General features: G+C 42.6%; 1 protein-coding gene across 6 annotated transcripts in view; it reads left to right on the top strand.

The window, feature by feature from the left end:
• The window catches only part of IARS1 (isoleucyl-tRNA synthetase 1), a 94346-nt gene that overhangs the window by 79639 nt on the left and 1528 nt on the right, over positions 1-13179 (top strand). For 5 of the 6 annotated variants that reach the window (XM_064432248.1, XM_064432246.1, XM_064432250.1 and 2 more), the window contains exons 31-34: positions 3472-3583; positions 4514-4639; positions 8909-9052; positions 9973-10292. In XM_064432248.1, coding sequence (XP_064288318.1) covers positions 3472-3583; positions 4514-4639; positions 8909-9052; positions 9973-10277 — 687 coding nt within the window. In that variant the 3' untranslated portion in view covers positions 10278-10292. Of the gene's footprint in view, positions 1-3471; positions 3584-4513; positions 4640-8908; positions 9053-9972; positions 10293-13179 lie in introns of those variants that run through there. The other variant, XM_064432251.1, reaches the window with a different exon arrangement.

Genomic DNA, 13179 nt, shown 5'->3' with positions numbered 1-13179 from the left:
GCATTGCTTGCATAGTTCATATTATTTGCTTTTAACCCAACAAGCTGCTCCAATTAAAGAATAATGGTGTCAATATTTATTTGTGGCATAGAGCAGATATTGTTTTCTATTTATAACTTTCTGTATTAGTCTTTCTTGGTTTATAAAAGAAAGGAGTTGGTTTCTGTATGCGTGGTGATTTTGAAAATCAAGCTGCTTGGATACCAAAGTAAATAACTGAGGCTGTTGTTTGTCTGAGCTTAATACACAGTTATTTGTACTTGGATTAGTGTGTTGTTTGAACAGCCAAAAAGTTGTTGCTCTGATTTTCTTAGATTAATAGACTTTTGTACTAGAACTACTCCTTCGAGGCTAAATTTGGCTTAAAACCAACTGTTTAATATTTAAGGATGTTTTTTCCTGTGCCCTGTGTTGCTGAAGTTTTCTGTTGTAAAAGTGCAGTTTCATATTTCAAATCAGCAGCAATTTCTGTTGTTTTCTTTGATTGCTGCTTCTGACATATTTGATGATAGTTTTACCATGGTTTTACTGAAACCTACTCTATTCAAAAGACATTCCTAGCAGAACTGTGAATGAACTGTTCTTCAATATAAATGTCCTGCTGGACTACAAAGATTAATTCACATGAGAGTGTAGGATCTATCAGACTTGATATTTGATTTACAGAATGGCTGGGAAGGCAGGGAATAGCTGAAAGGAAAGGGCACATCTCATCCATCTTAATAGTGTGTGTAAAGGAAATGTTTTATAGTTATTAATGGCACTTCTGAAGTTGTACAGATTTGAAACAAAGCCCTGTTTGGCCTTTTTTCAAAACTATTAGTTTCATCTAGTGACAGAGGGAAAACACTAAGTAAATACTGTGGTTGAGAAATCACTGAAAATCTTTAAGTTTCTTCTAAGTACGCATTTGATACTTCTGATGGACAACATCAAATCTGAATTGGAATGTAAAAGCAGCTGGAAATACAGTGCTGGGAATCACCTGTCTGCCTGCCTGAAATCATCTGAACCTGAGCTTTAGTACTGGTCACTGTTGCTTTCCATGAAAACTTAAATGCCTGTGCAATTATGGTTATCTCCATGCTTATTTTACTCTTACCTAAATCTAATGTAGTATAATTTAGTAAAGAAAGCCATTGTGGAAAGATGAGTGTATTGGTTTAGTCATAAATAATGCTCTGTGTGTAGAGATGAAATTCTGCCCTGACAGCAGGCACCTGACCTGGTTTTTATGGCTAGAACTGATGGCTGTCATCTGCATGTCAGCAAAAACCAGGCAGTCCTTCCAGTTGTGGAGATGATGAGCTAGTGTGTGACCCTGGAAGAGGTTTGTAGGTCAGGCCATGCATTTGCACAAATGTTGAATTTCAGACAGAGAAAATCTACAGAAATCTTCACTAAACAGCACTGTTCTGCCAGCCAGATCTGTGGGGTGTTGATAGCTCAGTTTAGAGAAATTCAGTTGTCTCATTGTGGGCATCCAGCTGAGAGGGCCTCCTGCCACCTTGAAACTTTGGCAGGGAGAGTGTTTCAGACAAACGCTGAGCAGGGAATTGGGCTTGTTCTTCTCTCTGGAGGAGAGAAGGCTCCAGGGAGAGCTCAGAGCCCCTTCCAGTGCCTAAAGGGGCTACAGGAGAGCTGGAGAGGGACTGGGGACAAGGGATGGAGGGACAGGACACAGGGAAAGGCTTCCACTGCCAGAGGGCAGGGCTAGATGGGATATTGGGATGGAATTGTTCCCTGGGAGGGTGGGGAGGCCCTGGCACAGGGTGTCCAGAGCAGCTGTGGCTGCCCCTGGATCCCTGGAAGTGTCCAAGGCCAGGCTGGACAGGGCTTGGAGCAGCCTGGGACAGTGGGAGGTGTCCCTGCCCATGGCAGGAAGAGTGGGATGAGATGGTCACCAAGGTAAAGCACTTTCCAACCCAGGCCACCCTAGAATTCTATAAAATGCTGCCAGTCCTGAGTGCTGAGGGGGTGCAGTCGGTGTGTGGGAAATGGAGGCACAGAAGAACAGAAGTCATGCACTTGTTCATCATTATTTTATTTTAAGGAGTCTCAGTTACAGGATCACAGAATGGGTTTGGTTTGGGAGGGAACCTTGAAGATCATGTAGTTCCACCCTCTACCATGGACAGGGACAGTCACCCCAGAGAAGCTCCTTGTGGAGGAGCTCTGTGCCTGCTGCAGCCTTTTCTGTGCTTATGGGCTGGCTGTGCACTGAACTGTTTGTCACACCCTTAGCTTTCAAAATAGATGTTGCAGGGGGAAGCAGATGACTGAGATTCCAGTGCCACTGTCAGGTGCTCCTTGGGAGTTTCTGTTGCTGGGTCTGCAGAGATGGATTGCTTAGGGCAGGTGCTTGACTCTGTTCTGCTGCAGCTCCTTTGTCACATGGAGAGCAGTGACATGAGAAAGCCCTTCCTGAGAAATCCTTCATGTGAGTGTGTAAGTTAAGTCACCTGTGGCAGGATCATTGCATCAAATTTCTGGAAGTTATTCAGTGGAGTAACAGGAGTCTGCTTGGTGTTGAATATATGTGAGGACTGGAACAAAAATGAAATGCACTCTCTTCTTTTTACATTTATTCTGATTGCATTTAAATCATTACCTCTGGGAAATTTTCCTGGATCAATTTTTGATACAAGGCTTTAATTCTGAGCTCTTTTCCCAAAGACTTGCTCCAAGCCACAAAAACAACAACAACAAAAAAAAGCAGGTTCTCAGAAACTATTGGGGCAGAAAAGCCGGCACTTGAAAAATGAATTTTGAGTTGTTGGTAGAATGGATAAACACAGAATGGCATGTGTTGCTGCATAAGTGTTTTTCCCTACTTTGTAATAGGACTTCAGTAAAGAATGACACTTCCAAATTTGTCTATGTCCCTTTGGACTGTGTCTCTTGCTAAAGACCATCTCTAAATTTACAAAACAGGATGACTTAAATGGTCTTTTAGTACCAGTTGTTCATATGGGTGATTTCTGTATCTTTTTTGGAAGATCCACGTTGTATTTCCTGGAGTGCCTCCAGGTCTGACAGGATCCCTGGTACCTCTTGGGGAGATACTCAAAGGCTGGTGGTACCGAGGCAGTTGTGACCCAGGGGGTTCTCAGTGGTCCCCCAGGAATAGTGGAGGCTTCGCCAGGCAGTGACTGAGAGCAGGGCCCTGGTCAGTACTCTGAATTTCTCTGCAAGAGTGTTCCTCTCAGGCAGGTTTGCTTTGGGATTGTATTTTGGGAGGGTGTCATCACTGCTTGTGATGACAGGCTGTTTATTCCCTCCTTTCCTGACATCTGGTACAGGCAGATTCATGTCTGAAGCAATGTCACTGTAGGAACAATCCCTGTTTTATGGTAAATCACATTTAGTATAACAAAGCAAGATCTTAGTGTTGTTTATTGAAGGAAAATATTTTGCTGTGTTTGTTTAATAAGCAATATTGAAATAATGCTAATTTCTGTCTTTCCCCAGCTGAAGGGATCAGAGCTGGAAATCACACTGGTCAGAGGGGGGGTGTGCCAGTCTGTTGGCCCAGCCTGTGCCTACGTCAACCTCAAAGTTTGTGTCAATGGGACAGAGCAAGGTAGGAATGAACATCCCAGCTTGGCTTGTCAGGGCTGCTGGAAGGGAGAGTTTGGGAATGGTGTGGTGAATGCTGGAGCCTGAATTCATTTGAAAGATGGTACAGCCTCCCCTCCAATAGGAGCTTAAATAATCATTGAAAATAAGTTTATTCAAAGCAAAGCCACACCTGTCCATGATTTATTCTGAGGGAAAAGCTCCTGTGTGCACAGAGTTGTTACTCCTGCTCCAGGGAGAATTTGTGTGTCAGTATCTTTGTGAGGAGTGCACTCTCTGGGTTTGGGGCTGTGCTTGAGAATTTGTAATCCCTGCTGTAGCATTGTGCAGGAGGTGAGGCCTGGATGTGGAGGAGATGGTTTGAAAAGCTCAGATATGAAGTACAGAGATGAAAGTCATACTTAAAACTAGATAATGGCCTGACTGTGTCTTGGGCAGTGGATGTGGACGCAGTGATGTTGTTACTAGGGTGAGTTATATATTAAGAAAGGAGAAAACTAAATGCACTTGGGGAGGTTTTTTCTTGCATGTACTGCCAGTTTATGTATGGAAATAAGTGTTCCTTGTTGGACCTGGTCACAGAGCTGCTCCCTGAGGGAGAAGGAATCCAGCTGGAAAAGCTGGTGACCATCTCAGAGGGCACAGTCTCAGCTTTTAACCAATACAATACTGGGTTGGACCTTAGTAACACACAAATGGGACTGCCTTGTTAATAAAAGCAGATATAACTTATACACCATAAATCTGAAGTACACATCAGTCTGTTTCTCTGTTTTCTTTCCCCTTTCCTACTAAAAAAAATCTGGAAAGATGCAGTGTTGCCAGTTTTAAATTGGCTTAGAAACTCACTGGAAGTAATTAGCATCATTAGAAAATCATTAGAACTTGAATATTGCTTCCAAACTGCATTTTAATTTCTTAATTTTCTTTTTAGATGGTGTGTTGCTCCTGGAAAATCCAAAAGGAGATAATACCTTGAACTTCACTGGACTTGTAGATGCTGTCTCCTGCATTTTTGGTCTTAAAAATTCCAAACTGACAGTTTTTAATGGAAACACAGGTAAATGGAGTATGACAAGGAAAATTGAAAGTCTTTCTAGCACCAGCTAGGAGTCATTTACTGTATAATTATTTACTGTGTAATTTATATCTATCTAGCTAGCTATATCAAATTGACAAGAAAATGGGTAAGGAAATATTCCATTTTATAGTATTTAGCTTATGAGACTGTGTTTATAGTCACATCAACATGTTTCCAAAAGCTGCTGTTAAATGGTGCTCATCTGTTATCGTGCTTCCATTGCAGTTCTCATCAGGACAAAATGTGATTTATTTCAGTTTTTCCACTGGGCCCAGGCTATGTGATGGCTAGCTGCCATCAGCCTTTCCATGCTTTCCCTAATGGCTCAGTAGGCAGGGTGAGAACTTAAGCTGAATGCAAACTGTGATCTGTAGAAGAAAAATGTTGCCTTTCCACCCTGGAGAACCTTGAGGAGCTCTGCATTTCTTCTTTTCTTAGAAAAACCTATTGAATATTTTTGCAGACTGAAACTTTGTTAAGGCAAAAGAATGTAAGAAAAACCCAGAACACTAGAAAAATGCTAATTGGATGGCTACAAAACCTTTTATTAGTAGTTTTTTCATGGAAATATTACTGAAGCACATCTGAGGGGGAGGTACTTGAGTTGGCTGATTTGGGGTGCCCTGCTGAGGATCACTAGCTCATGTCCACCAGTGACATCCATAAAGAAATAGTGTTTGTGTCACTGTTGCCATCTCAGTCCTCAGTTTCCTTAATGTCCTGTCCTGAGAATATTTCTGGGAGGATTTTGGGGGTTTTCCATCTGGTGTCATCCATCAGCTCCCTGTGATAAATCTTTCAGGTCGTGCTCAGCTCAGCTGAACAGTCCTGTCATACAAAAGGATTAATCTTTGCTTTCAGTCAGAGGGGATTTAGAGAAAATCCTTTGGTATCTTCCTCAAGTTCCAGTTGTGTTTTGAAGAAGGAAATGGTTTTCCTTGAAATCCTTTTCCAAGTAGGAGGGATAGCAGTGTGGTCTCTGCCTGCAGAGGAGGGTCTGTACCTGTATTGCTCATTGGCACCACAGACAGTAAGAGATGACCTTCAAAAGGCCCAGAAGAGTTGGGAAACTCCCATCTCATTAAGTCTAGAAGTAGTTTGACTTCATATTTGGGGTTTTTCTGCCATTTATAGCACATAAAGATGCAGCACAAATCCATTAATGCTGAAGTTCTAAAGGGAAGTGGTGGAGAAAGTTGAAACCTTCCTTCTTCCTCTGCTGTAGTAACAAAAGCTTTATTCCTTTCCTTTCCATGCCACTTTTGCTCCTTAGGGGTCATCCATCTTGGCATGCTGATTTTCACCTTTCAGTGTGTGTCAGTGGTCTGGGCAGAGCAGGGTATTTTCCCCGCCCACTTATTAACCATATGGAAATTCCCTTGGAAAGATCAGATCATCAAATTGGCTTTTGTTGCAGTTTGACACATCTCAAACAAGTATTGGTCAGCAGATGTGGCTCCCTGGGGGGGTCACAGCTCAAGGCATGTGCCAGGAAAACAGTCCTGAAAGGTGTCAGAGAACAGAACCAGAATTCCACTGTTTTCTTTGTGTACAATCCATCTGCTTTGGTGTGGTAACCTCAGGGGAGGTCTCATGGTGACTCCAGGGCCTCTGTAGGTGAGCAGGGTTTGGAATCAGCTGCTGTGTCCAAGAGAATTGCAAAGAAAGGTCGTGCACTCCAGACAAGTAATTTCTGAATAGTTCCCACGTCGTTTAATAAAATTGGGACCCAGTAAAACCATGTTTCTGGCTCCTCATTCCCTTCCTGTGGTTTCTAGGGCTATCCACTGTACTTGCAGTAATTTATTATCTTCTTCCCTAATTGTAATGAAGGTTTCCTTAGGGCTGTGCTGTGGCACAGGATCAGGCAGTTATTGTATTAAGGGAGGCTCAGATGGGTCCTGTCCCTGCTTTTCAGTGCAGCATTGGAAGGATGGGATAAACATTTCCTCCCCAACAGTGTGTCAAGGTGTTTTGAGGAACTGCACCCCCCAAACAAGGCTCTGGGAGTTGTACTGACCTTCAGAACCTGAAAACAGAATTTTCTCTTTCTACATTAAAAAAAATAAAATTCAAAGGGAAGAAGCTGGACTCAAGTCAGATGGTAAAAAAAGTTGTCTCTGACTTTTTATTTCCTCTAAACTGCTGAAAACTCTCTAAGGTTCTTGTTTGGGAAGCTTGTAGACTTGCACTCAGCTTTCATTGAGGTAGTCCATAATGAAAAAGATTTATTTAAAACACTTTCAGTATATTTATGGGAAGAAATGCATCTGTAGATCATGTAGGGCTTAAAAAAAAAGGGAGGGGCAAGGAAGGTGGGGCAAAAATCCCCCTACAAACTTTATGATCCATGCCTTATTTCATCTTTATGATTTTCAGATGGCTGATTTTTTAATCTTCAGTTTTCAAAAGGCTGTGAGACTGTAAGGTACCTTAGGGGAGAGCATTAGCACTTAAACCCCAGCTGCAGGGAGAACTGACTTTTAAAGTGGTTTGGATGAACATTTGTAATACCTGCTTGCCTTCAAGTCTATTGATATCTAGGAAAAATGATCAATTTTTTCTTGCTCTTTTGAGAGGGCTCTGTGAACAGACTCCTCTGACAGCCCTGTGCCTGAGCTCTTCCTGGGAAATGTCAGTGCTCCTGGAATGCCAAATGCTCATTTGTTAATTGGGCAAACCCCCATTACTGCAGCTCGTGCCTCCTTGCCCTGCATGGATCCACAGGGATGCTGCCAGCTGGGGAATGGCAAACTGGGAGTTCCTGGGGCCAAGTGTTCCCAGCTCTGTCACCCCTTGTGCTCTCTCTTCCTGTGGCCTGAAATGGTGCTGGTTCAGGAAAAACCTGCCCCTGGCTCCCTTCCACTGGATGGAATCTTGATAATTCTTCTCCACTTGTTAATTCAGTTGTTTTCTTGCTTTCCTGAAAATAAAACCAAAAGCAAATCCCCTTCCTGTGCTTGAGACAGGCCAGAGCAGTGCTTGGCTTTTGGTTTCTTTTTTCTTTAAACTGTTAAAAATTTATATACAAATATATAAAAGTTGATATTTAAAAGACACATTTTAGAATCTTAGGTGCAGCCTGAGGATTTTTTGCTTCCTTGAGCAATCTTGTAAGTGCTCCCAGTGCTTCTTACTCTGTTCTGTGGCACTTGACAGAATTTTGAGAGCTTGTAGCTTGTGATTGCTGTTCATCTTTTTGTGGGATTAGGTTTTTTGAGGGTTTGGGGCATTTTTGGGGAGCTGGGTGGTTGGTTTAGGGATTTTTTAATTTATAAGTTTATAAACCTACAAAAAGTATACATTTATAAATTATTCCCCTTGAGATTTTCAGGTGAACTATAGAAAATGAGCTTTGTACAGCTTAGGCTCCCTGACATGTGAATAAGGCTGCTGTGGAATGAAAACCTGTTGGCTGGAGCTGACAGGTGTGCCTGTTCCATATGTACAGGAACACATGGTTCTGACAAGAAATTAAATGCATCAGCTCTCCCTGGATTTGATTTCTGGAGCTCTTTGCAGCACAGAGTGATGTTATTCCTGTGTATCTTTAATCTCATGCCCATCAGTGGCTCTGTTTGACCTCAAGGCTCAGGCAGTGCTGCAGGATTCATTTTTGTCACAGAAACCTCATTAGCTTCTCCTCCCAGCACTTCCAGGGATTGCTTCTGATGTCCTTGGAGACAGGGCTGCTGGTTTGGGTCTGGCCTTGCCCCATTCTCTCCATCTGCCTGGCTGGAGGCATGAGCTGTGCTGGTATTGCACACAGATACTTGTGTACAGGGCTTTATTCATGAGCCATGACTTGAATTTTTTTGGTTTGTTTTTTCTGGAGTTTAATATATTTAATATTAATAAATATCCTGATGTTGCATAGTAACACATTCCCAGTGCTGCTTTGGCCAGGGGAGTCTGGGTGCAAGCAAAGATCACAGCTTTTCATGTAATGAGATAGGAATGGTTGGCTTGGCTGAATAATTTCTTGCTTGTTTGAAGTTAGCTAACTATTTTTATTGCATAAGTCACTATGTGCATAAGAAATGTTATATAGGAGCTAATTTCCACAGCAAATGAGGCACCCCCTTTGTGTTATTATGAAAACCAAATATTTCTGCACAAATTCCATTTTCCAGCAGAGAAGCTCTTTCTGGAGGACAGGATGGTGAAAGAGGAGACAGTGGGGCAGGGGTGAGACAGCCTCCTTGTCAGCTCCTGGGCTGGCCTGACTGGTGTCACTCTCTGTTGCAGAGCTGATAAAGCAGACAGACCTGCTGGGCCTCAGTGGGAAGACTCTGCACGTGACAGCAGGGCCAGCCCCTGCCCTGCCCAGCTCCCCCAGTGCCCTGCTCTGCCAGTACATCAACTTGCAGCTGATCAATGCAAAGCCACAAGGTACGTGGGCTGCTGGGCTGCTCCTTCACAGCCTGGCCTTGCTGTCATGCAGGTTCTGCTGCACAGGGGTAGGTTTTCATTGCTACATGCTGGTTTTGTTTCTTTTTTTTCCTAGTGTGTACTTACTGATAAAAACAACGTTCATACTTAGCTTTTATCCCTCTTCTCCTAAGAGAAAAAGGAGAGCCAGTTTGAGATAAGGGGCAGCAGTTAAACATGAGCCCCTGGGCATTGTTTCCCTGTTTCTGACCATTGGCTCACTGTGCAGCTTATTGTAAAAGTCTGAGTCTAAAACAGACCAAGTTTGAATGAAAAGCCAGCTCTTCACCAGGACATTGGGAACAGCCTGTGAAACATTTCTTAGTGCTATTTAAAAGCCAAGTGAATTGTATTATTCATCTGGTCTGGGGTATAAATATATGTGTGTGTAATTCTGTTTCCCACCTGCTAATCTGGCACTCTGAAAGCTCATGTGGGAGCAGCTGAGTTGTTTCAGTAACTTGCTCTTACCCTGTGCCCTGGTATGTGCCCTTTCTGACACTACTGAGAGCTTGCAGGAGCCAAAAATGTGGATTTTTACAGGGGGTTTGATCATCAGTACGTGCTTGGTGAGCTTCTGCACGCAGTGGTTTCTATGTCCTGTTGAAATATTTCATGTTTCCCAGACTCTGGGTTATCCTGTTGACCCATGTAAAAATATTTTCTTTTGTTGGTCAAGCTATCAGTCATCACTTACATTTCTGGCTCTATAATTCATGAACTTTGTGAATATCTTTAGGTTGGTATTGCTAATTTGTCTCTCAGTATCATGAAGAAATAGAGATGAAATGGAAGAAGAAATCCTAAGTTTCAATTTACCCAGATAAATGAAGAAATTTCATTTCTTACCAATAGTGACTCAGATGTTTTATCTTGTCCAGAATGCCAGAAAGGAACAGTGGGAACTCTCCTAATGGAAAACCCTGTTGGTCAGAATGGATTAACCTACCAAGGTCTTCTGCATGAGACAGCAAAAGTTTTTGGGCTAAGAAGCAGGAGGCTAAAGTTGTTCCTGGATGAAGCACTAACTCATGGTAAGCACAAACCTTTGGTTTGCTCATCTGAGGATCCTTGGAATTTGATGTTGAGGAGCACCTCATGTAACCTGAAATCCAGTTTAATTACTAAATCCACACTATTCACACACTGGTTTGTAATTTTGCCCAGTAATTCAATATTAGCATAACAAAATCCTTTAAGCAAACATACAGCTGTAGAAGTACTAAGCTCTAATGCCTTCCCTTCATGAAGTGGCCAAGGCAGGTTGTTGTGAAAGCTTTTTCCTCCTGCAGTAAAGGTCAGTCAGCAGTGGGAATGGCAGTGCCCCGCTGAGTGACTGGACAGGGAATCTCCTTCTAGAAGTGAGTCTACCCTAGGACTATTTTAAGAATCTGTTCAAACTTGTGACATTCATATTGTTGCATTGTCATGGAGGATTGGAGTGGGTGGAAAAGAGTGTTGGATCTCTGTTAGAGCAGTATGGGTAGGTTAGACTCAGTAGGGCACAGCCATTTGGGGTACCTGGGAGCAGGAAGCTTCAGCACATGCTCACAGATCTGAAATGCTAAAGAACCCCCCAAAACCACTGACAGATGGGAAACAAAAATCTCTTGATTCATGAGGAAGGTGTGACTGAAGCTTGAGCCACCTGTCGTGCTGAAAAATTGGACCAGAGTGATTTGGGACTTGACAGAGAGAATGGATTGCAAACTACATGGTAAAAACCCAACCAACTCCAAACAGGGATTCCTGTGTTCAGGACAATTCAGCTCTCTGAATGAAATGATGGGTTCTGTTAAGGGCTCTGTCTGCAGTGTGTCACAGTGATGTGGTGTACAGGCTGTTTGGGAGGGATCCATGACATTTATGGGCTTAGCACACATTACCTGTCCAGAAGTTGGACATCCTGCTCAAACTGCCCATCTCAGGGCGCCTGAGCTTCCTCAGGAGGTGCTGTCAGTGGGGAGGGCAGGAGGGGGCAGCTCTGGTGCAGCTGCTGAGAACTGGGGTCACTCAGCTGCCGTGAGGATTCAGGTGGGATATGCAAGCAAGAGGTGGTGGTGGCTTTTTGTGGATTTTTGGCTATTTGTTTTTGGGTTTTTTTTTAAATTTTTGCTTCTTATGACCTGGAGTGTATTTATTCAAAAGCCATTTTTGTAATTTAAATGACTCTCAGATGCCGATTAAACTTTCTAGTGATAGTTTGAGCCAATGCCAAAAATAATGTGCTGAGTGGTGTTAGCAGAGAGCTGGAGCCTGGAGTGTTTCAGCACAAGGTGTAAAAACCAAGAAGATGAACCACACTTGGTTTGCATAAACTGAAAGGTATTGTTGTGTGCAGCCTTGCCCACCTGGGGATTCAGGGATTCAGGCACTCAGGAACGAGGGATGTTAGGCACAGTTCCTCTTTGGTTCAGCACTATATGATTTTGTTCAGACACTGAAATAACCACTATAGGAAAACTGAAATAACCACTGTAGGAAACTGTGGTTTGAAAGAGGCAAGGAGCTGACAGGACAGGAAAATGTACAGACAGGCAAAACAGCTTTTAAGGCTCAGTTGAAGTGAAGATTTTTAAAATGCCTTCACCTGAAAGGGAAATGGGTTAAATCACTGCAACATTTGTAGCATGGATTCTCTAGAACTGTTTAAATTTTAATTGAAGTGTATGAAGTGACAGTTCACAGTGATGTGAAAGATCAGATTTGATAACTCCTCCAAGGCCAGGACAACAGATTTGGTCTCTTTTAAACTCAGAACAGAGAGCTTGGTCCCCTAATGCCTTGTAGCCACACTTCTGCTAGCTCAGATTTAATTCTCAGCATTCACCTCCTTGAATACCATTTTTTATGTTTAAACACTGGCATAGCTGTATTTTATCTTCACATCTCTTTGTATGACAAAGGAGTGCTGCATACAAAACACTTTGATGCCTCTAGAAAACATCAGGTCAATTAATGTTTATCTATATTGTTGCAGCTTTTTAATCTCCCATTCATCTTCTGATCAATCTGTTCAAGGTCTTACCTTTGGAACAACAAAGTTCAGTCTCTTGAGTAGGTTTTCTGTGGTTTATTCTAAAAATGAAAATGTATTTGCTGTTAACAGTTTGAAATGTTTGATGAAAATAACCCACGAACTGGAAGGTTGGTGCCTAGTCAATAAAAGGGAAAAACAATCACTTGGTGGAAAATGAGTTATTGGTTTTAAAGAGATTATTTTTATAAATGTGGTCAGTCCAGGCAGTTGGGCATCTGCTGTCTATTGCACAGAAACTCACCAGCTTTTCAGAAACAAACGTGGTTTTCGCTCCCCCTTTGTAATGTTGGAAAACTTTCCAAAAATAAATGTCCAAGTGGTGAGTGTTGCTTATTCCTGAGCTGGAGAGACAGAAGTTCCAGGTACCTGATTGCTCCACACTGGGGATGGTGGGGACACTTAGTGTGCTTCCTGCAAAGCCCTTCCCTGCAGCCATTGGCACAGAAAGGAAGGTGTCCCTACAGTCTGTTGATAAATCAAATGTCCAGTTTTTAAAACTAATTGTTGTGAGAAATATTGTTGGAAATAGGTTCATGTAAGTTCCTCATTTTTCAGGATCTTATAAATAAATGTGTAATAAGAGACTTTGAGACCCAAGTTCACAATTGGTTTGGCTGCTTCTGCAGACCAGACTCTTTTGCATCCTGATGGAACATGTTCCTGGGGAGGAAGGTTAGTGAGGGAATAAAGCCCTAATTGCTGAATTGGATTATAGCTCTGTGGATGGATATTCAACTGCTTTAAAGGTAGTATTACAATGGAAGAGAACTCCTGAAAACACAGTGATCCATCAGGACTTCTCAGTTCTCTAATTAACAGATGGTTTTAAAATCAGTGCAGATTCTGTGTGTTTAGTCTAAAAATGAAACATTTTTCAAAGCAGGATGGGGCAGGACACTGCAAAAGGGTTCCTCCTGAAAATCCCCAGCCAGTCTGGGTGTTACTAAACTGTCCTTTGTGCTAACACTGGTGCCAGATCTTTACAGTATTTTGTGTTTGCTGGAGTTGTCTGCAGGGGTTCCAGGGAGAGAGTGACCCCAGTCAGTCC

This window comes from Passer domesticus, chromosome 9, assembly GCF_036417665.1.
Source record: "Passer domesticus isolate bPasDom1 chromosome 9, bPasDom1.hap1, whole genome shotgun sequence".
Classification (NCBI taxonomy): domain Eukaryota; kingdom Metazoa; phylum Chordata; class Aves; order Passeriformes; family Passeridae; genus Passer; species Passer domesticus.
This window is presented reverse-complemented; position numbering and strand designations above follow the sequence as displayed.